This window comes from Heteronotia binoei, chromosome 3, assembly GCF_032191835.1.
Source record: "Heteronotia binoei isolate CCM8104 ecotype False Entrance Well chromosome 3, APGP_CSIRO_Hbin_v1, whole genome shotgun sequence".
NCBI lineage: Eukaryota > Metazoa > Chordata > Lepidosauria > Squamata > Gekkonidae > Heteronotia > Heteronotia binoei.
In genome coordinates this window covers 5,308,643-5,332,991 of record NC_083225.1, presented here as the reverse complement: position 1 = coordinate 5,332,991, position 24,349 = coordinate 5,308,643, and the positions used below count along the sequence as shown (strand labels likewise).

The following is a 24,349-nucleotide window of genomic DNA, read 5'->3' as shown; positions in this document are numbered from 1 at the left end:
AAGTTTCAGATTTTTTTTTCAACAGTGCCAATGCTGTACTTTATCACCTACCTGTGCGCAGGTATCTTCCGGTTCCCAGCAATCAGGATAACGTCGCAGAGCTGCTGCTGCTTCAGATAGCTCTCCATCTTCCGGAAGGTTTGTTCAGCATGGTGTACAGCTTGGTAGAATTCCTCCGAACACCCGGAGTCCAAATCGCATTGAGGTGGCAAAGGATGGCCGGTTGACGACAGCCTGTAAAACCCCATGCCAAAGGGGTGAAAAAGCAGAAAAATCCAGCTGTAATGAAGTGCTCTGGGGGTGGTGACTTAATCACTGCCTTTCAAGGCTGATAAGAAAAAAGAACTCAATGTGTCTTCCTGTTCTCAATGCCGGGAATCGATATGCCAAAACCTTTTTGTCCAACTAAATTAACTAAACACCTGGTAGGAAACCACTGAGCAATCTCTCTCTCTCTCTCTCTCTCTCTCTCTCTCTCTCTCTCTGCAGTCAGGGCTCAACTGGCTTATGGCAACACTGTAGAGGTTTCAAGGCAAGAAACAAACAGAGGTGGTTTGCCACTGTCCATCTCTGTGTAGCAATCCTTAACTTCCTTGGTGGTCTCTCATATAACTACTAGCCAAGGCTGACTCTGCTTACCTTTCAGCAAGATTGGGCTAGCCTGGGCTATGCAAGTATCTCTATTACCTCTCTTTATAATGACAAGTCTCCTGGCCTACGAATCAAGCCCCAGCCAAAAGCCTTGGCCCTAGAAACTTGAAATTTGGGGAGACCATTCCATTCATGATGTAGACAGCCACTAGGAAAGGATTTCAATACATTCTCCCCTTAAGGAGGTAAATAGGAGTATAATGTGTTTCCCCATAAGGAATACACTGTGGCTTGGAGGCTGCTGCTTCTTCCCCTACTCATAGAGACAGTTACAACAAATGGTCATTTGCATATGCCACCTGATTGGATGTAGCAAAGCACAGATGTCAAGCAAGTTATACTATAGGTTGGATTCAAGAATTCTTTTTCAGTTCTCTGATTATTATTCCTGCAGTGAGGGAACAATTCCTCTGTCACAGGAAGTCTCCTTGCTCTGCGGAAAGGAATGTGTGGATCTGTGATGAAAAAAGATTCCTTTAAAAAATGGGTGGGAAGAGGGGAGTGGTTATTAGGTAGAGGAGCTTCAAGAGAGAGCTCTTGAATGTGGCTCTTTCACACATACTGCCCTGTTGGCTGGCTTGGAGAAGGCATTTGTCTCTTTAAATCACTTCTCCAAGCCAAGCCAGCAGGCAGTTTAGAAAATGCATTTAACCTTTCCCTCCTTCCCCCATCTATTTTCCTTCCTTCCTTCCTTCCTTCCTTCCTTCCTTCCTTCCTTCCTTCCTTCCTTCCTTCCTTCCTTCCTTCCTTCCTTCCTTCCTTCCTTCCTTCCTTCCTTCCTTCCTTCCTTCTTTCCTTCCTTCCTTCCTTCCTTCCTTTCTCCCTCCCTTCCTCCCTCCCTTCTTTCCTCCCTTCCTTCCTTCCTTCCTTCCTTCCTTCCTTCCTTCCTTCCTTCCTTCCTCCCTCCCTCCCTCCCTCCCTCCCTTCCTTCCTGTCTCAGCTGATCTTCAGGGTAGGAGAAATCACAAGAGAAGTCAGGGTAGGTATGGGCCTGATTTTGGTCACGTGGAGGTCAGTTGTAATTCAGGATGATCGCTAGGTCATGGATGTTGACAACCATAACAATCAAAAAAGCTACATAACAAAAAATGTTGGCTTCCATGTATATAAATATTGCTGGATGGGGAATCATATATATGTAGACAGGTCCAGGGCTCATTTTGTAGCAAGTGCTCCTTTGCATATTAGGCCACACACACCTGATGTAGACAATCCTCCTGGAGCTTACAGTAGGCCCTGTACTAAGAGCCCTTTAAGCCAGGGGTGGCCAACGGTAGCTCTCCAGATGGCCAATGGCTGGGGCTGAAGGGAGTTGAAGGCAAAAAACATCTGGAGAGCTAAAGTTGGCCACCCCTGCTTTAAGCTCTTGGAAGATTAGCTAAATCAGCGGCATGTTGCCTAATATGCAAAAGAGTTTCTGCTACAAAATGAACTCTGGGCAGGTCCCTATGGGCATAATGTTTCAGGCCTTTTCCACAGTCAGTACTGCACATGTGAAACTCTTCTAAAAGAACTAGAGTTGGGTCAGTCTGTTGTTTGGCAAAGGAAACAAGACTCACACCGATTTCCTATTCTCGTTAAGCCACTCTCATGTTCCTCTTCTCAGTGGGGCTTCCTTCTGATTTCACACTATCTGCCCCGGGGCTAGAAGTACCTTGGCATTTTCACACAGCAAACAGAACCCTCTAAAAACCAGTTTCTGTTTGGCGCGTGAAAACGCCGTTGTTACTTGCAGCCCCGGGGCAGATAGTGTGGAATCAGAAGGAAGCCCTGCTGAGAAGAGGAACGTGAGAGTGGCATAAGGTGAGTGGGAAATCGGTATCTGTCATCCTTCATGATCAGTTGGTTAAAATCAGCTCAATGTTGAATTAGCCCAGGGGTGGCCAAACTGTGGCTCAGGAGCCACGTGCAGCTCTTTCACACACATTGTGTGGCTCTCGAAGCCCCCGCGGCCCTGTTGGTCAGCTTGGAGAAGGCAGGTCTCTCTTGAAATCACTTCCCCAAGCCAGCCAGCCAGCAGCTTGGAGAAGGCATTTAAAGTCAAAGCTGCTCTCTTTCCACCTCTCCCTTCTCCACATCTCTTTGCTTTCTTTCCACTTTTCTTTCCATTTTTCCTTCCTCCCTTCCCTCTTTTTGGCTCTCAAACATCTGGCAATCATGTCTTGAGGCTCTCAAACGTCTGACATTTATTCTATGTGACTCTTACATCAAGCAAGTTTGGACATTCCCGAATTAGCCAATACTGGATGCCTGCCAGTGCCTGATCTGAATTCTGCCAAGTGCTCAGGGCTGACCATATGCAACTAGGGTGGTTAAACCCACACCAATAATAATAATAATAGTAAATTTTATTTATATCCCGCCCTCCCCACCTCGGCAGGCTCAGGGCGGCTAACAACATTTTATAAAAACATACAATAGTAGATAAAAGCCTTTAGATTTAACAATATTAAACATTAAAACATTAAACTTAATAACATTAAAACCAATCCAATAAGTACAGTTATTCAGCGGTATAGATCTTCAACCCGCATTGGCGGATCCTTAATTACCGATCTTCTTAGCAGTCCAAGTATGCAAGTTTAAAAAGGGCGGTCTTGCAGGCCCTGCGGAACTGATCAAGGTTCCGCAGGGCCCGCACCTCCTCGGGGAGTCAGTTCCATAGGGTAGGGGCCGCGATTGAAAATGCCCGTGCTCTAGTATTCTGATATTTAATCTCCTTCGGCCCAGGGATGGTCATTAGATTTTTCCCGACTGACCTCAGTGCTCTCTGGGGTTCATATGGGGAAAGACGGTCCCTCAGGTAGGCAGGTCCTCGGCCATATAAGGCTTTAAAGGTAATGACCAACACTTTGTACTGGACCCGGTATATAATCGGCAGCCAGTGCAGTTCACGTAGCCCCGGCCATATATGCTCCCGTTTTGGGAGTCCCAACAACAGCCTGGCCGCCGCATTCTGCACTAGCTGCAGTCTCCAAGTCTGGCACAGAGGTAGCCCCAAGTAGAGGGCATTACAGTAGTCTAGTCTTGAGGTGACCATTGCGTGGATCACTGTTGCGAGGTCCCGGCGCTCAAGGAAAGGGGCAAACTGCCTTGCCCGCTTCAGATGGAAGAATGCTGACTTGGCAGTGGCTGCTATCTGGGCCTCCATCGACAATGAAGGCTCCAGTAAAACACCCAGGCTCTTTACCCGGTGCGCTGGTTTCAATAGCGCACCATCGAAGGCCGGGAGAGCTATTTCCCTTCCCAGAGCGCCGCGACCCACGCAAAGGACCTCTGTCTTCGCTGGGTTCAACTTCAGCCCACTCAGCCAGAGCCATGTCACAACAGCCTGTAAGGCCCGGTCGAGATTCCCTGGTACGGGGTCGGGCCAGCCGTCCATTAGTAGATAGAGCTGGGTGTCATCTGCATATTGATGGCAACCCAGCCCAAACCGCCGGGCAATCTGGGCAAGGGGGCGCATATAGATGTTGAACAACATCGGGGAGAGCACTGCTCCCTGAGGCACCCCACAATCCAGTGTGCGCCTCCGGGACCGCTCACCCCCAATAGCCACCCTCTGTCCCCGACCCAGGAGAAAGGAGGAAAGCCATTACAAGGCCAACCCCTCAACCCCAATGTCGGCGAGGCGGCGTGTCAGTAGCCGATGGTCGACTATCAAATGCAGCTGACAGATCTAACAGCATCAGCACCGCAACGCCGCCTCGATCCAGTTGCCGTTGGAGGTCATCTACTAAGGCGACCAACACCGTCTCCGTCCCATGGCCCTGCCGGAAGCCAGACTGACATGGGTCTAGGACAGAAGCGTCATCCAGAAACCTCTGAAGCTGCAACGTCACAGCCCTCTCAATAATTTTACCTAAAAACGGTAAATTAGACACCGGACAGTAGTTCGCCAATTCGGCCGGGTCTGCTGTAGCTTTTTTCAAGAGAGGGCGGACCAAGGCCTCTAATGACCTAATGATATCATGCGCAGGAGAAACCCAGCATGACTGCTGGTCTTTGAATAACCAAATCTGTAGGAAGAGTAAAAAGTTTATTTCTTCTTAGCATTTATTTCTTATAATCCACATGCAACAAGTAATATCCTAGACAGCAAGATGTGCTGCTCTGTGCCCTCTGGCCACGACAATCACCCTCATGGCCACCACCATGGAGGCTCCCATGAATCGCCCTCTCCCCTCGCCCCCCTGCTGCCAGCCAAAACACGGAATAAGCTGAACGAAGGCATGCGGAAGCGGAAAGCCAAGAAGGCGGAATGAGCCACTGGCCAGGGGTCCCTGGGGCAGATAGCTTGAAATCCAACAGAAGCCCTGCAGAGAAGGGAAGCGTGAGAGTGGCATAAGGATAGTGAGAAATCGGTCACTATTATAGATTCGGTTTAAATTAACACTATGGCTCATTCAGGATAATTCCATTTTCATTTTAAAAACATGACTACCTATTGTTTGCACTATCCAACAGTAGATACATCATCAATCGCCATTCTAATAGCATAAATACCTATATTTTAATGGCACATTCACATCAATTCAGAAAGAGACTGGATCCCATGGATCCATTCTGCTGGTGGAGGTTGTCCTGGCTCAGTGGTAGAACATCTATTTGGAATATAGAAGGTCCCAGGATCAGTCCCCAGCATATCCAACCAAAAAAACTGGGCGATGTGGTCCTCTGTCAGACAATACTGAACTTGATGAACCAAAGATCTGATTCAGTATAAGGTGGCTTCCTATATTTCCCTCTGGTAGGACCCAAGAAGATCCAACCATCACTTACTTGCAGGGCTTTTTTTGTAGCAAGAACTCCTTTGCATATTTGGCTATGCACCCCCCCTTCCTGGTGTAGCCAATTTTCCAAGAGCTTACAGGGCTCTCTTAAAGGACCTCTAAGCTCTTGGAGGATTGGCTGCATCAGGAGGGGCATAGCCTAATATGCAAGGGAGTTCCTGCTATATATATATAAAGCCCCTGCTTACTTGACCATGAATTGTTCACACAAATCAGATGTGCATTCCTCTGAGTATCCAAATGCATATCTTATCTTGTCTGCATTATTTCAACTAGGGTTGCCAATTCTGAGTTGGAAATTCCTGGCGATTTGAGGGTGGGTGGAGCCTGGAGAGTTGGGGGAAGGGAGCGATCCCAGTGGGGTATGGTGTACAGAAATCCTCCAAAGCCACCATTTTTTGCAAGGAACTGAATGATGCTGTCTGGAGATTAATTGTAGTCCCAGGAGATCTCCAGGCCCCTCCAGGAGGCTGATAAAGCCTTGAGTTCCACAGGATAGAACAACTTATAAGACAACCGCAAAAAACTGTGGAAAATAACAAATGAGTCCTAAAAGGTACTTCAAAATTATAAATGATTAATATTCAAACACTACAAAATCACATATTATTCCGTATTATCAATAATTTATGCATACAAGGTATAAAGTGCAGAGAATAAATTTTAAAAGCGCTTGCAGTTCATGATGTCAATTTCCGACTTGAGGTGCTTGAAGACTATTCAGCCGACTCCGCGGGACAAATAAAGGGCCAGTGCCGGCTGTATTCCGAATGCAGACAATTTTGACTTTCAAAAGAATATATATTTTTCTTCAATTTCCAAAATCTGCAGAGCTAGTGCTGTAGGAATGTGTTTCGGTCTATGCTTGAAACAGTACTACAGGCTTTACTGTCAGAGGCTGATGGTTACCCACTATGTATCAAATTTCTTTGAAAGATGAAGGTTTAAAGTAACATCTTGGAAACTGAAGGAAAAAAATCTGTTGAAAGTCAAAATTTTCCAGTTTTTTGTGGATGTTGTATAAGTCCCTATCCAATCAAGTGGACACACAGATGTGTATTACTATTCACCAGGGCTTTCTTTTTTTAATAGAAAAAGCCCAGAAGGAACTCATTTGCATATTTGGCTGTGCCCTCTGACATCACCATTGTTCCACACAGGGCTTTTTTAGAAAAAGTCCAGTAGGAACTCATTTGCATATTAGGCCACACACCCCTGACACCAAGCCAGCAGAAACTGCGTACCTGTGCTTTCCTGCTAAGAAAAAGCCCTGCTATTGACATTTTGACTGGTGTGATTGACTTCCCACTTTAAAACATATTCAGGATTTTGCAATATGTTATTTAAACAAGGTGAGAACTCTGCAAAACCATATTAAACATTTATACCTAAATTTACACTTCCCCCCTCCCCTTGGAACTGATAACACTTTGCCATATATAAAACTTTAAAATGTCCTAATAGGAGCACATGTTTTCAAAATTCCAATTGAGTCCAAGGCTTCTTTAAAAATGCATGTAGCCCCAAGAAGCCTTTGATTCTTGAATCTCTTGGATGTGAGTTAATGGTACCTAGTTCTATCTATTCAATTTTTTTCTACTGGTCAGTGTTTTTGAACTCTCCTGAGCACTTTTTAAGAAATCAGCTCTTCTAACAAGGCTAGTAACTTCAATTTATTAATGCTGTGCTCCAAAAGGTACAGGGCAGAGATGCTATGGATGAAAAGATGCAGGCAATGTTCTTGATTATATATATATATATATATATATATATATATATATATAGTTGCTGTTGTTCAGTCGCACAGTCGAGTCTGACTCTTTGCGACCCCATGGACAAAGTCACACCAGGCCCTCCTGTCTTTCACCATCCTCTGCTCAAATTCGTGTTTGTTATGTCAGTAACACTGTCCAGCCATCTCATCTTTTGCCATTCTCTTCTTCTTTTGCCTTCTATCTTTCCTAGCATCAAGATCTTCTCCAGGGAGTGCTCCCTTCTCATTTGGTAGCCAAAGTATTTGAGCTTCAGCATCTGACCATCCAGTGAACAGTCTGGGTTGATTTCCCTTAGAACTGACTGATTTGATCTTCTTGCAGTCCAAGGGACTCTCAAGTCTTCTCCAGCACCACAGCTCAAAAGCATCTATTCTTCTGCACTCAGCCTTCCTTATGGTCCAGCTCTCACAGCCATACATTACTACTGGGAATACCATCACTTTGACTATATGGACTTTCGTTGGCAGGGTGATGTCTCTACTTTTTATTATACAGCCCAGGTTTGCCATAGCTGTCCTCCCAAGGAGCAAATGTCTTTTAATTTCATGGCTACAGTCACCATCTGCAGTGATCTTGGATCCCGGAAATGTGAAGTGTTTCACTACTTCCATGTCTTCCCCTTCTATTTGCCAAGGTGTGATAGGGCCAGATGCCATGATCTTAGTTTTTTTGATGTTGAGTTTCAAGTCTACTTTTGTGCTCTCCTCTTTCACCCTCAGCCTAAAAATCCTCCTCACTTTCTGCCATTAGAGTAGTGTCATCTGCATATCTGGGGTTGCTGATGTTTTTCCCAGCAATCTTAATTCTGGCTTGTGCTTTATCCAGGCCAGCATTCCGCATGATGTACTCTGCTTATAAATTAAATAAGCAGGGTGACAATATACATCCTTGTCAAACTCCTTTTCCTATTCTAAATCAATCAGTTGTTCCATATCCCGTACTGACGGTTGCTTCTTGACCCTTATACAGGTTTCTCAGGAGACCTGTGAGGTGGTCTGGTACTCCCATCACTTTAAGGACTTGCCACAGTTTGTTGTGATCTACACAATCAAAGGCTTTATGGTAAAGGTAGTCCCCTGTGCAAGCACAAGTCATTTCTGACTCTGGGGTGACATCGCATCACAATGTTTTCACAGCAAACTTTTTACAGGGTGGTTTGCCATTGCCTTCCCCAGTGATCTACACTTCCCCCCCCCCCCAGCAAGCTGGGTACTCATTTTACTGACTTCGGAAGGATGGAAGGCTTCCACCGGGATCGAACCCAGATTGCGAGCAGAGCTTAGGACCGCAGTACTGCAGCTTTACCACTCTACACCACAGGGCTCAAATATATATATATATATATGAAGGGTGCACAAAAGCCTCTTTTTGCCTCTAAAATCACAGATGAAAGCACTGGGTGGAAAAGACCATAACTGACTACAAGAATGCTAAATGTCCATTAACAATCAATCACAGCCTTTCACTGGAATCCGGTACATCAGACAGCAGCAAAGGGCCATGCAGTGACAAGAGGACCATCAGTGGCTGGACTCCTAGGAATGAAGAATGTAAGAAGAACCCTGCTGCATCAGACCCAATTGTCTGCCTAGTCCAGCATCCTGTCTCACATAGTGGCCAACCCAGGGCCAGCCCTAGACTGCTCGGCACCCTAGGCCAGGCTAACTTCTGGTGCCCCTCTTATTAGAATTTATCTCATTCTAATAAGCCTCCTAAATCGGGGGTGTCAAACATGCAGCCCAGGGGCCAAATCAGGCTCTTGGAGGTCTCCTATCAGGCCCCCTAGCAACTGGCTGTCATCTGCTTCCTTCTCCCTCTCTCTTGTTTCCTTCTGCATAACAGCTTGCTTTGCCAGGCTTGCTCAATCACACAGGAGCAAAACCTCTATTTTCTCCATCAGCCAAAGCTCCTTTCTTGGGGAGGAAGGGGGGACAGAGCTTGCTTTGACAGGCTCTCTCAATTGCACAGCAGTTGAGATGGTGGGAGCTGTGTAATACACAGCCAAGCCTCTCTTCCTTCTATTGAGCCAAGCCTCTCTTCCTTCTATTGGCTGAGGCTCCTCCCCCTCCTGGTCCCCCCGGGGAAGGAAAGAAAGAGCCAGAGCTTCCTTTGCCCAGTTCCCAGGATCCCATGGGAGAAATACAAAGAAAGCATCTTTAAGATCAACAAGTGCGAATGTTTTAAGCACCTTTTATTTTAAGGGTTTTTTTAAAAAAAAATCTTTAATTGTGTTTGTCTGTACCCTTTATAAAGTTTATATCTCTGCTACCTAATCTTAAATACATACACAACATGGCCTGGCCCAACAATGTTTCATTTATGTTAGATCTGGCCCTCATAATAAATGAGTTTGACACCCCTGTCCTAGATGTTCACTTCTCAGTCTGAATACAGAATTCTCTGGAGGAAACAACTCGTTTAGACAAAAGTAAATTCTTACTTTTCAGCTAGATGGATCTAAACTTTGCAGTTTTACTCTTAAATAAGTAGGTTTTCCTTTGGCAGTTGCAGAAAAGCATATTTATTTCCCCTTCTTTTCCTTGCTAAATAAAATTTGACTTGAGGCTGAATAAACCATATGGCTTAGCCTGCCTGAAAACAAAACAACAACAACAAAAGTAACAGGTTTTCTTGACAACTAGATGAATTCTGTTTGGAGAGTTCTCCAAGGGAGATGTATTGAATGCAACTGGATCTGCGTCTCAGCCGTCTGTCATGCTGCATACTTGGGAATCTGTGCACCTGAACATTATATCAGCTTTATGATAAGTTAGCGAATGAATAGTGCTGTCCTAAAAATATTGTAGGCATGCGAGCAACAGTTCTGAATTCAGAAAAAAATCCTGTTTAGCTGGATTACTCTAAAGTCTGGGGTTGCAGTTGCTTTAAAATAGTCTAGTGCACTTAGACATGCTGAAGGGCAAGGGATTAAAACGGACACCTCCCTTAATGGGAGCTGACAGACTTTGAACAACTACTGGGTGTTGTCACACGCCCTCAGACATTTCCACCCGCACAATGTGATGTGATGCAGTGAAAATAAGCACTCAGCAGCTACTAACCCCAAAGACATAATGGTAGCAACGACTTGGAAGACGAGCTGTGGTCTCCAACTGATTATTTTTTCAGTCTCGCAATGCAGCACAACTTTTCAGATCTCCTTGAGGGGGTATGACAGAGCTTCTGCAAAGGTGCATACAGCTGCTTACTTCTGAAATTGGATTGCCAGCAGGGCCTTGTTACTGAGAGCCAATTTGGTGTAGTGGTTAAGTGTGTGGACTTTTATCTGGGAGAACCGGGTTTGATTCCCCACTCCTCCACTTGCACCTGCTGGAATGGCCTTGGGTTAGCCATTAGCTCTGGCAGAGGTTGTCCTTGAAAGGGCAGCTGCTGTGAGAGCCCTCTCAGCCCCACCCACCTCACAGGGCGTCTGTTGTGGGGGGAGAAGATATAGGAGATTGTAAGCCACTCTAAGTCTCTGATTCAGAGAGAAGGGCAGAGTATAAATCTGCAATTCTTCTTCTTACTGGCACGTGACATCACTTTCGGAGGGGAAACCCAGAAGTGATGTCACACTTCCCGAGGAATTGCCAGAAACTCTAATGGTAAAAGCAACTGCTAGGGGTTTTTTTAGATTAATTTTCTCCCTCCAGCTACAGTTTTTTAGATTAATTTCCTTCTCTCCAGCCACAGTGGAAGCAATGGGAAATGGGAACAAGGGGGCGAGGAATCCCCCAGTGCAGAAGTCAAAACTCTACTCTGAACTCCCCCATTTAAGAATCTGATCCGACAATTAGCCCATTCTGATTGCCAGTACTGTGAATAATTTTACTGAAACTTGTTACCCAAAATAAGACTATGTTTCAGGGCTGTAGCATGCAGAGACATCCTTTTGCTAGCATGGAGCAATTATGTATTTTGGGGACTTTACTGTTTTTGGGATCTTAATCCTGCATATACCATGGTTCAGATTCAGATCAAGACTTGAAAGAAACAGGATTTTAAAAGCTTCTTAAATAGAAATCATTTTTAGTTCAAAGTCTTATTCCTCTACACGATCAAACCATGGCAAAGCTAGTATCCTACTCGTGTAATAGACCAGAACCTGAATTTCAAGAAAGATGGAATGCATTTTTTGCATATATTGATCAAAATTTGGCTGCAAAGTTTTAAAGACTAAAAAAAAAAAAAAAATGATACGGTCCAAAAAGAATAAGAGACAGAATTGAGTAGCATATGTTCAAAATGTTTATGCTTACAATGACCTGTTAGAAATGTCAGGAATGTTAGGAAAGTAAATGTATTTGTATGTATTTCAATCAAAATTGTATTTCAACCAAAATTAAAAGTATATCAGTAATTTGCAATAAACAATATTTAGCAACTTTATGGATAGAAAAATGTTACTAGTTACAATTTATTAGATGGCTTCTTTCACTTATTGATTTTTATGCTCCTGGCAGCCAAAACACGATTATGTACAAATAATAATAATAATAAAAGATCAGCTCCAGGGAATCAGCAGTAACAGTAGAAAATAAAAAGACAAAAATGAGGACAAAAGCAGGGTGACATGCACATAACCAGGGCTTTTTTTGTAGTGGAACTTCTTTGCCTACTAGACCACACCCTCCTGATGTAGCCAATCCTCCAAGACTGTAAGCTCCAGGAGGATTGACTACATCAGGAGTGTGTGTCCTAATAGGCAAAGGAGTTCCTGCTACAAAAAAATCCCTGCACATAACAATTAGCGTGGATGGTGGGGGGACAGAGGAAATGATGCCCTCCTTTGACAGTGAGGTAAAGGATAAAGACTCAGTCAGCATGCCTGAAAGCAAATTTTGGCAACTTTATTAGTTATCTCCTGGGATGAGTCTGCAAGAAAGAGAGAGACATAAAGCTGTTAAAATTTTCTGGGACTGGAGCAATATGCTGAAACCAGATGTCATTCTAGAATGAGCAGTGCAGCAGAATATCCAATAGACTCTACTTTCCCTGCACGGCATGGACAAACCCATTAAGGGTGTGGGACACAATGGAATCTGTCTTCCAGGAGGTCTGAAAGTAGAACGTTACTGCATGCCAGGTAAAGATTCTCCGATATTTGGAGATTTCAGGGATCTAAGATCACCTGCAAGTCAAAAGCATTTGGCATACTGCAGAATAATTGGCTATTTCTGTATCTGTGCCCTAAATGAATGTAGGGTATGACCCCAGAACCGCCATTTAATTATTTATTTTGCTTTTTGATACCTAAGATGCAGTAAGACTTGTTCACCCTCAATTGCTCTTTGCCATGTTGAACGGTGGCTATCAGCAAGGATCAATACAGGGCCTTTTTTGTAGCAGGACCTCCTTTGCATATTAGGCCACACACCCCCTGATGCAGCCAATCCTCCTGGAGCTTACAGTCGGCCCTGTACGAAGAGCCCTGTAAGGAATTCTAGCAGGACCTCCTTTGCCTATTAGTCCACACACCCCTGATGTAGCCAGTCCTCCTGGAGCTTACAGTAGGCCCTGTACGAAGAGCCCTGTAAGGAATTCTAGCAGGACCTCCTTTGCCTATTAGTCCACACACCCCTGATGTAGCCAGTCCTCCTGGAGCTTACAGTAGGCCCTGTACGAAGAGCCCTGTAAGGAATTCTAGCAGGACCTCCTTTGCCTATTAGTCCACACACCCCTGATGTAGCCAATCCTCCTGGAGCTTACAGTAGGCCCTGTACGAAGAGCCCTGTAAGGAATTCTAGCAGGACCTCCTTTGCCTATTAGGCCACACACCCCTGATGTAGCCAGTCCTCCTGGAGCTTACAGCAGGCCCTGTACAAAGAGCCCTGTAAGGAATTCTAGCAGGACCTCCTTTGCCTATTAGGCCACACCTCCCTGATGTAGCCAATCCTCCTGAAGCTTAGTCCACACACCCCTGATGTAGCCAGTCCTCCTGGAGCTTACAGTAGGCCCTGTACAAAGAGCCCTGTAAGGAATTCTAGCAGGATCTCCTTTGCTTATTAGGCCACACACCCCTGATGTAGCCAGTCCTCCTGGAGCTTACAGCAGGCCCTGTACAAAGAGCCCTGTAAGGAATTCTAGCAGGACCTCCTTTGCCTGTTAGGCCACACACCCCTGATGTAGCCAATCCTCCTGGAGCTTACAGCAGGCCCTGTACAAAGAGCCCTGTAAGGAATTCTAGCAGGACCTCCTTTGCCTGTTAGGCCACACACCCCTGATGTAGCCAATCCTCCTGAAGCTTACAGTAGGCCCTGTACAAAGAGCCCTGTAAGGAATTCTAGCAGGACCTCCTTTGCCTGTTAGGCCACACACCCCTGATGTAGCCAATCCTCCTGGAGCTTACAGCAGGCCCTGTACAAAGAGCCCTGTAAGGAATTCTAGCAGGACCTCCTTTGCCTATTAGGCCACACACCCCTGATGTAGCCAGTCCTCCTGGAGCTTACAGCAGGCCCTGTACAAAGAGCCCTGTAAGGAATTCTAGCAGGACCTCCTTTGCCTATTAGGCCACACACCCCTGATGTAGCCAATCCTCCTGGAGCTTACAGCAGGCCCTGTACAAAGAGCCCTGTAAGGAATTCTAGCAGGACCTCCTTTGCCTATTAGGCCACACACCCCTGATGTAGCCAATCCTCCTGGAGCTTACAGCAGGCCCTGTACAAAGAGCCCTGTAAGGAATTCTAGCAGGACCTCCTTTGCCTATTAGGCCACACACCCCTGATGTAGCCAGTCCTCCTGGAGCTTACAGCAGGCCCTGTACAAAGAGCCCTGTAAGGAATTCTAGCAGGACCTCCTTTGCCTGTTAGGCCACACCCCCTGATGCAGCCAATCCTCCTGGAGCTTACAGTAGGCCCTGTACGAAGAGCCCTGTAAGCTCTTAGAGGGTTAGCTACATCAGGGGTGTATGGCCTAATATGAAAAGGAGTTCTTGCTACAAAAAAAGCTTAAATGATGTTATATTTAGTTACCATAACTGCCTACTATCTAATTACCATGCTATGGGACAACTGAGAATGAGGAGTGGAAAGGGTGTTGGTGTTGGAATGCGTAAACCAGGGGTGGGGAACGTCCATCCCGAAGGCTGTTTATGGTCCTCAAGATCACTTGGTCTGGCCCTCAGGGATTGCCGGGCCGAGCTGAGCCACATGGTGGCCTCTACAAAAAAAGCCCTGGCCTAGGTCGGTAGACTGACTGTATGTGTGCCAAATTAGGCTCCCCACACATAACTTCATATAGAAAAATAGTTATTTGTATTAATTTTGCTGGCCTGAATCATTCTCCCTGGAGATATCCAGGTTGGATTCCCCTCTCCTTCACAAGCAGCCTGCTGGATGACTTTGGGTCAGTCTCAGTTCTCTCAGAGCTGTTCTCTCAAGAGCAGTTCTCCCACCTTCCTCACAGGATGTCTGTATTGGGGAGAGGAAGGGAAGGAGATCGTAAGCAACTCTGAGACTCTTAGGACCAGATTTACATGTTTTTTTAGGGGGGGAGCAAAATTAAAAATGGCGCCCCCTTATGGACCATTCTATCTTATGCTCTCATAGGATACAAAGGGCTCCATACCCTATTTGGCGCCCCCCCTCCATTGGCACCCGGGGAAAGCACCCCCTTCTGTCCCCCTCCCCCATATCCAACCCTGGAGACTTTGAGTGAAGAGTGAGATAGCTATTTTTCCCCTTTTCGCTCCACTTTGATCTAGTACAAATTTCTGTTCAGTTTAATCACTGCCACTAATTTATATTCGAAGCAGCTGTCAGGCTTTGTGCACTTTCCTTAATACAGATGAAATCGGCATGTTTCTTCTACCGGGGATTCCAAAGAAGACCTCGACCACTCAACGGTATGCATTCCTGAGACAGGTTAAGTGGCAGAAACAGGCTCTGGGAGACAAAAGCCCTTTTTAATACTCTATAAACCACTGAGCAGTACTCCGATTCCCAGAATGTCTCATCCGGCTATTAAAAAATGCTCCTAGAAAGAACAGCAACAATTGCAATACCCTGTAGGCCGAGACCACTATGAAGGCTTCTGCCAGTGTGAATTAAACTCCGTATGCAGCGTCTTTTGATATGAACAGCAGAGCTCCTGCCAGTTTAAGGGAAATCGATATATCATCTCAAATGCAAGCTGCGTTATTGCTAACTGGAGCCGTGAGCAGCGGATGCATAGCAACTGTATCCATATTTTTGGAACTAATTAGGGTCACCGACCTCTAGGTAGGACCTTTAGGCTGATAACAAACGGCTGCTTTGGGGTGGCTGGCAGCTGCCCTGAATACAGACGGCTGGCAATTGAGTGCTCCGGAACTTCCGGACAGCATTTGAGGAAAGGGATGGGCCGTGGGTAGCCAGGGAGCATCTGGAACGCTCACGTGTCCCGCTCACAGCTCCCCAGGCGCTCTTCAGGTGCTCTCTGACCTTCCAGACAATCGGGATCTGCCTCAGAGCCACCCCAGCAAAAAGGGACCACTTTTGCAGTGGTCTCTTTTTGAGTCGGGTGGATTGGCCCAGAGGATGGGGTATGTATGGGACAAAGGCGGCCGGCAGATGTTGATGTGTGGATGGCTTTTTGGGTCAAATCTCAGAGGTGTCTCTGAGTCAAACCGAAGTGCCAGTCTGTAATCAGCCCTTGATCTTCCGGAGTTACAAGTAATCTCTAAATGCTAGTGATAAGTTTTCCTGGAGCAAATGGCTGCTTTGGAGGGCGGACTACATGTCATTGTATTCTACCAAAGTCCTTCCCCTTCCAAACCCCTCTCTCCCAAGGCTTCACTCCCAAATCTCCAGGAATTTCCCAACCCAAAGTAAGCAACTCTAAAATGAATCCCAGTAATCAGCACAGATTCCTCTTTAGCAGGGCTTTTGGGGTAGAAAAAGCCTAGCAGGAACTCATTTACATTTTAGGCCACACCCCATGATGTCTCTACTGATTACACAGGGCTTTTTTGGTAGAAAAAGCCAAGCAGGAATTCATTTGCATGTGAGGCCACACCCCCTGATGCCTAGCCAGACGGAACTGCATTCCTGCTAAAAAAAAAAGCCCTGCTCTTTAGGTAGAACTTATCTTTGGGTAGAACGTATCTTTTTATGCTTGCCAGGTCCTACCTGGCTGCTGGTGGAGGGTGCCATAGAGTTGAATACCAAAATGCTAGAGGTTCCAAGCACCTGTCCCTGGTGTGATGACGTCACTTCTGGGTGACATCATTGCACCAGGCTCATTGGGTGCTGACAGAGCTCTTTGGGGCAGGGCTCTCCCCTCCAGCTAATCCTTTGCTAGCAGGTTGAAGGCCCGAAAATTAGGGGAAACCCCACCCTCAGCAAGAGGCTGGGAACCCTATATCTTTTCAAGATGATGGACAAAACAGATCCTCCTGTCCCCCTTCAAGCTGGTTTTTGACCATATACACAACAAGCACATCCAGTTAATGAGTTTGGAGTTCATTTTGTCTGTTTTTAATGTATCTTTTGTTTTGTTTTTTTAAACTCTTAATGTATTTTTTAAGAGTTGCTTACTGGAAGTACACTCCATATACTCTGATGAGAATGGTATGTGCTAAATGATTCAGCCTTCTATTATCAAACTCATTAAGCTTTTTTATACAACTTAGCAACATTTTGCAAACAAAACAAAAGCATCCGCATATAGAACAATTTAACCCAATCTACTAGGCACATTTGAAAGGCATTTCCTTGTTAAATGTAGATTATTTTTATCATATCCATAGCTGCCTTTGTTTTTTTGCTTGTTTTGGGGGTGGAGTGCATGTACCAAATCAGAAAAGGTAATATTAATATTTTATCGTCCTTTCTTTACTCACAGAAACTATTAAACTATGCTTATTTTTAACTGAGCATGGTCTAGGTGGACTTAGTTTATGAGCAAGAGATCTAATGGACTCTTATTCACTGGGTCTTAGGGAAGTGCTATTAGAATGACACTTCAAAGAATGTAAGATGCAGACTTCCCAGTTCAGCCTTGTCTTAGTGATCTGCTGCTTGAAGGGCACTTGGTGTAATTAGTCAAATGATCAGAGCCACCAAGTATTACACTGTCTTTCAGTTTGCAAAAAAATATTATAAGGATTGTGTACAACAGGGGTGGCCAATGGTAGCTCTCCAGAAGTTTTTTGCCTACAACTCCCATGGCCAATGGCTGGGGCTGATGGGAGTTGTACGCAAAAAACATCTGAAGAGCTACCGTTAGCCACTCCTGGTGTACAACACATAATAGACACTACAATAATGATAGAGGCTGGCGGTGCTAGGACCTTTTAAAGTAACAGAAAGCCCCAAGGGGTCAAAAACCCACGTCTCCAAATGAAAAGATATAAGTCCAAACTTGGAAATAGTCCAACTGAAATTCACAAGGTGGGTGCTCCTGAGGAGTGTAGCTTCAACGCAACTGCTTTCTTAAAAAGACGTCTCTCTAGATTTTGATGACGTTTCAATTCTTTCTTCAGTTTGATGGCTTAATTATTTAGGAACCCTAATCCTAATTATTTAGGAATCACAGCATTTAGCTTCTCATTTCAGTGTGAACATTCAGGCTCAAAAGAGCCCGATGTTCACACTGAAATGAGAAGCTTAATGCTGTGATTAGAGAATGTAGAACAGTGTTCCTAAATAATTAAGCCATCAAACTGAAGAAATAATTGAAATGTCATCAAAATCTAGAGAGATGTCTTTTTAAGAAAGCGGCTGCATTGAAGCTACACTCCTGAGGAACACCCACCTTGTGAATTTCAGTTGGACTATTTCCAAGTTTGGATTTATATCATTTGGTGATCGGGGGGGGGGGGGGTTGCCCCTTGGAGTTTTCTGTTACTTTAAAAGGCCCTAGCACCGCCGGCCTCTATTATTATTGTATTGTCTATTATGTGTTGTACATAATCCTTATAATATATTTTTGCAAACTGAAAGACGGTGTAATACTTGGTGGCTTTGATCAGTTGTCTTAGTGATCAGCAGCACTTTAGAGATCATCATGCCCAGCTGAACCAGAAGCCAGCGTGCACTTGCAGTAGACAGAAATTATAAAAGAAAAACAAAGGGAAAGAAACTTAACCCAGAAACTGGAGTAAGAAACCTAAAAGGTTAATATGCAATTAAAGGGCCGAACATTAAAAACAAAGTGTAAAAAAATCATAAATCATCATACATGTATTTATTGTAGAAAGCTAAAACATTTAAGGGCCCATCATAAGCCTCTATCCTATGTAAAATCATAAAACCACAATGGGAACCCACTCAACTTGACCTGACGTGTTTCGACCTAGATTGGTCTTCTTCAGAGGTCAGAAAGGTAAGAACACATGTTGACTCATAATGCAGAACAGAATAAAACAATAGAACAATGCTGGACCACAACGAAATTTAGTGACATGACAAAGGCTTAGAGATATTCTTGAGGCCTCTTGTTCTATAGCCTTATGTCTCAATCAAGGGCATACCTATAACATTCAGTGTATTTTTGTATGCCACGTGGTCCAGAATTGATCAAGCAAAGTCAGAGCCTATGTGCCAAGAGTTGTGTGTGACAAAAATTATTCCAGAGTAATAAGTATTGATTATGGTAAAGAAACCTGGCCAGCACCATAGATAAATAGGCCACCACTAACAGTTAATATCAGGGGACTGAAGTTACACTGAAAGGCACACAGATTTTTCCAGGGACACCCTCTCTCCACACACACACACACACACATACTCATCTATGCAGACTTTTCCATTTAAAGATTCTGGTGCACAGGGCCAGCCCTAGGGTGCACAGTGCCCCAGGCAGAATTGTCATGCCGCGCCCCCTCCATGGTGTCGCCCTGCAGAGCCACATCACGCCACCCTCCCCTCTGCTTGCACCTCTCCACCCTTTCCCTCTTCTCTTATTCTCCAGCCCCACCCACTCCAGTGCACTCAGAGGAGTGACACCAGACTCCCCCTTAACCACTTCATCACAGACATTTCAGTAAAGCATTTTCTGAAGATAGTGCAGGACAACGAGGCATCACTCCCCCCTCCCTTCCAAGGGAGGGTGGAGAGAAGCCTCATCATCGTATGCTCTCTTCAGAGAATGCTTTACTTAGAAGCCTGTGTCAAAGCGGGTAAGGGGGAGGCTGGCGTTGCTCCTCTGAGCATGCCAGGGGGGATTAGACATTTGTCTGGGGTACTGAGAGGGGGGGAGCCCATTTCATAACACCCCCTTCCCGGGCTAATTTGCCTAGCGAGCATGCTGGTCCTTTTGATGCACAAAATATAGAGTTTCTTTTCTTTTTTAAAATGCAGCCTTGTGTATTTACTGAAGTGACAACAGGTAATTCTAGGAATCATCTAGAGTTTCTCCCTTCAAAGAACACTTTATTGAAATCTGTGATGAAGCAGGTAAGGGGGAGGCTGGCGTCGCTCTTCTGAGTGCACTGGAGGGGGCGGGGGCTGGAGCGCAGTGCTGCAAAGTGATTATGTGAATAAGAGAAGAGAGGAGGGGCAGAAGGGGGTGCGGGCAGAGGGGAGGGCAGCATGGTGCAGCACTGCAGGGTGGCACCACAGAGGGGGTGCAGTGTGGCAAGTCTGCCTGGAGCACTGTGCACACTAGGGCCGGCACTGTGCATCAGGAGGGTAGAGCGAAGCCTTGTCATCGTGCACTCTCTTCAGAGAATGTTTTACTAAAATGCCCACAATGAAGCGGGTAAGGGGGAGGCTGGCGTTGCTCCTCTGAGGGCACTGGGGGAGAATTAGGCAGAGTGCTAAAGCTGTCCTGCAGTCCTAAGCTCTGCTGATGACCTAAGTTTGATCCCCAGTGGAAGCTGGGTTTTTAGGTAGCTGGCTCAAGGTCGACTCAGCCTTCCATCCTTCCAGGGTCAGTAAAATGAGTACCCAGTTTGCTGGGGGGGGGGGAAGTGTAGATGACTGGGGAAGGCAATCGCAAACCACCCCGTAAAAAGTCTGCCATGAAAATACTGTGAACGCAACATCACCCCAGAGTCGGAAACAACTGGTGCTTTCACAGGGAACTGTTCCTTTCCTGGGGTACTGGGGGGGGGGCGGGGTGGAGCCCATATCAGCACACCCCCTCCCAGCACCCTAGGCAAATGCCTAATTTTTTAGTGGGTGAGCTGACCCTGCTGATAAACAACAGATAGAGTTTCTTTTCTTTTTTAAATGCCGCCTTGTGTATTTACTGAAGTGACAACAGGTAATTCTCGGAATCAGCTAGAGTTTCCAGTAATTCTTACAGTTACTCTTTTGTCATGCAAAGCTGTGCCCTCCATCTCTCACACTGGTTGCAGGGTTGCCAGGTATGGCGAGGCAACCCACATCTTGGGGAAAAGGCAGCGTATCACTGCAGGTAAACGCAGAAAGCTTTTATGGAGTACACATAAAGAGGCTAAACACTGGGGTAAAAGGAGAACAATTATTGATAGAAACTGCACTTTTTGAGAGTTGACTCAAAAACATACTTTTTTATCAGACGTCAACCTCAATTTGGAATATTATAAACCTGCCTCCCTTTTTTTACAGATGTTTATATTTTCATATATTTAAAAGGTTTTCAAGTGTGTGCTCTTTGACTATGACCACAGGCCACTGAAGAAGGCACATCAAGCCGAAATCCATTTGGCCTGTTGGTTTTATGTACAGGAGCCTTTTTATCTGTAGTTAAGTTCTGGTGTATTGACTGGCCTGTTGGTTTCATGTACAAAATTATTTTGGTCTGTGGCTCACTTTTAAGGAGCTAATATTACCGTTGAACAATTGCATTTTATTTTTAATGTATTTTTATATATATTTTCAATTGTCATCGAGTGTAATAAATACCTGTAATACTTTTAAATTGCTAAAGTCAACGTTTGAGTATCCACCTGTTTAAATGGTTGGGTTTTTTTCCCCCTCCTTTGGTTTGTTTGGACTAAGGTTGCCAGTCTCCAGGTGGGGCCTGGAGTTCTCCAGTGTTTATAACTGATCTCCAACTGACAGAGATCAGGTTCCCTTGGAGAAAAGGGCTGCTTTGAAGAGTGGACTCTATGGCTATGTACCATGCTGAGGCCCCTCCCCTCCCCAAACCCTGCCGTCTCCTGAATTCACCCCCCAAAGCCTCCAGGTATTTTCCAACACAGACCTGGCAGCCTTATCTGGCACTTATGTTTTCAACTATACTATATTATGAACAACAGAATATGTTTAGAATATTCACATTGAGAGAAGATGGAAATCGGTCTTATTATGTAAATTCCTGAGTCCCCGAGATAACTATATGAGATGTATCTGCTTGGAAGAAACTGATTTGTAAGAAGGATAAATGTTTAGCTGTGAATACAGTGTTATAGGATAGATTATAGTTCTAAATATGTGTTGTTTTTGTTGATTTTTCACTATCCTTGTTGTTATCTGTAAATAGTATTTTTAAACAATTTAGTAAATAAATGTTATTTTGAAAAAAAGAACAACAGAATGTATCTACATGATTCAGGCAAGCTGAGTGTATGTAGAAAAGAAGCAGTTGGGACAAAAGGAGTCCATTCTGTAACAACCTGAAGCTCCTGCAAAATAGATTCCTGAAACTCCAACAAGACTGAACACTTCCCACAATATGAAATGTGCCAGGAACAGGTGTTTTTTTTGTTTTTTTGTAGCAGGAGCTCCTTTGCATATTAGACCACATGCCTCTGATGTAGCCAATCCTCCAAGAGCTTAGCCTATAGGGCTCTTAGCCTACTGTAAACTCCAGGAGGATTGGCTACATCAGGAGTGTGTGGCCTAATATGCAAAAGAGTTCCTGCTACAAAAAAGCCCTGTCCAGGAGGTTTTCCTTCGAGAAGTTTTCCCTTTATCTTTACCCTACCCCACATGCAGAAATAAGAAGAGTTTATCTAAAGACATCCCATCAAGCTTTACCCAGAGAAGTTCCCTTGAAACTGAATCAAAAGCCCCTTTAAGGTCCAAAAAGGCATTATACAATTTAGACCTTTTCCTTCTCGTGTGCTTTTTGATCAAATGAGGGAGGACTAAGCAGTGGTCCAAAGCTGACTTCCCCTGGCAGAAACCTACCTGTTCTGGACCCAAACTTTCACTAGATAGCATCCAGGTACAAAGCTTAATTTGCAAAAAAATTACATATAGTTTCCCAATAACAGATAAAAGACTGATTGGTCCAAAATTAGAGGGATTGAGATGACAGCCCTTTTTGTAGATGAGAAGAAGAAACTGGATTTTTTTTTTCAAATGAAAAGACAGTAGGAGAAGCTTGTGGGTTTTTAAGATATGCATCAGACAAAAGAATACAAGGTAAAAGAAATCTGTTTTTTTCCTTAGCAGAAGACACTGTTTATAACACACAGTTCCTATGTGCCTGTAATTAGATCTGATTATATAATCCTCTAGCTAGTCTTTTAATCCAGTCTATTATGTTTATGAAGTCTTCTTTATTGATCTTTTTTTTCTTGCTTTAGCAGAAGGGAATAACAAAACAAGAAAGACTATAAGGACATTATGCAGACACATATTCATCGACACTTTAGGGATTTCCTCAAACCTTCTTGTTCTTACATTTGAAAGGGAAAGGAGATGCTGTTTTAATTTTCAGGAGGGGGGGAAGGCAAATTAGCTTACTGAAAACACATAAATTGTAGTCATGTAATGCTTTATATCTGGAACTAATAAGTAGTCTATTGGCCCACCTATCACAGTAGCAGAGGACCTCCAATATTGCTAGTAGCTACTTGTCCCAGATGTGCCACTTGACAAGTAACTATACTATAGAGCAGGGGTGGGGAACCTCTGTCCCGAGGGCTGTATGCAGCCCTCGAGGTCACTTGGTGTGGCCCTTGGGGATTGGTGGGCTGAACCGAGCCATGTGGCAGCTTCCCTGGGGCCTGGCTGGCCAGCAAGGATCATGGGGCCCAGCCTCCCCATGCAGCAGCCTCCCCAGGGCCAGGCAGGGATCACAGGGCCCAGATGTACTGTGCGGCAGCCTCCTTGGGGCCTGGCTGGCCGGCCAGAATTGCTGCAGGGTCTGATAAAGTTACTGTCACAGTTCAGTTTGCACTTGATTATCCCAGATGGTGCGGCCTAATATGCTAATGAGTGTGTGACCTATTATGCTAATGTTAGGGGATGTGGTCTAATATGCTACTGAGTTCCTGCTGGGCTTTTTCTACAAAAAAGCCCTGGACCTATGCATTTGCCTAGGGCCGGGTGTGTGTGTGTGCCAGATTAGGCTCTCCCCACATGACTTCAAATAGAAAAACAATTATTTGCATTAATTGTGCTGGCTTGAATCATTCTCCCTTGATGGAGCACTGTTTTTTAAGTTGATAATTTTTTATGGTCCACGAATGACGTTATAAATATCCATACGGCCCTTGGCAGAAAAAAAGGTTCCCCACCCCTGATATAGAGTTTCTAGCAACCATTGTTCAAGCCCTCAAATAATTCAACAGTTGGGTGCTGAAATACATTCCATTAAGGAGCGCCTGGGGAGAATGTCTGAAAGATGTAGTTGCTACAAGTGATGGAAGGCCAACTCCCTCCCCCCCCCACCCCATTTTTAGGTGGTTAAAAGTGCAATCTGAACATTTCTAAGGCAAGGATTGCTCTCAACTGCCAATCTTTGGTAATGTTTTGGGGGCACAATCTATACAGGGGGAGGGTCTTGGCATCCCTAGCACTGTAGGAATTCTTCCTATGTCTATGGCTTTTACCATCAAGATTGAGAGTGTCATGGATGCTATGACATCACATCTGGGTACTTAGTAGAAGGTGAAGACTCAGAATTCCACAGTTGTTTCCTACCCTTTTCCTCCCCCTCCTTCATAGATTCAACATGAGGGGGAGGGGGGTGCAGGGAGGTTGCCTGCTGTGGCGGGCAATGTTATAAACCTAGAGGTAACTGCAATGTAGTGAGTGAGGGGAAGGGGGATCTTAGACTTGCCCAAATCCATACAAACACAAGTCAAGAAACATGACAGTAAGTGAAAACAAAATGAAGAGCTATCAAACAACTCTGAATTTAAGAAAGCCATCCGAAGCAGGTCTACTTAGACATAGGTCCCATTTATTCAATAAGTCTTACTCCCATGAAAACTGGTCTTATGATTGATCCAAGATGGCAGTTGTGTTGGTCTGAAGCAGTTGAACAAAG

The 24,349-nt window shown here is 44.9% G+C and overlaps 1 protein-coding gene across 2 annotated transcripts in view; it reads right to left on the bottom strand.

Moving 5' to 3' along the window:
* The window catches only part of KLHL1 (kelch like family member 1), a 331,806-nt gene that overhangs the window by 270,552 nt on the left and 36,905 nt on the right, over positions 1 to 24,349 (bottom strand). For both annotated transcript variants that reach the window (XM_060233540.1, XM_060233541.1), the window contains exon 2: positions 52 to 234. In XM_060233540.1, the coding sequence (XP_060089523.1) occupies positions 52 to 234 (183 nt within the window). The remainder of the gene's footprint in view (positions 1 to 51; positions 235 to 24,349) is intronic.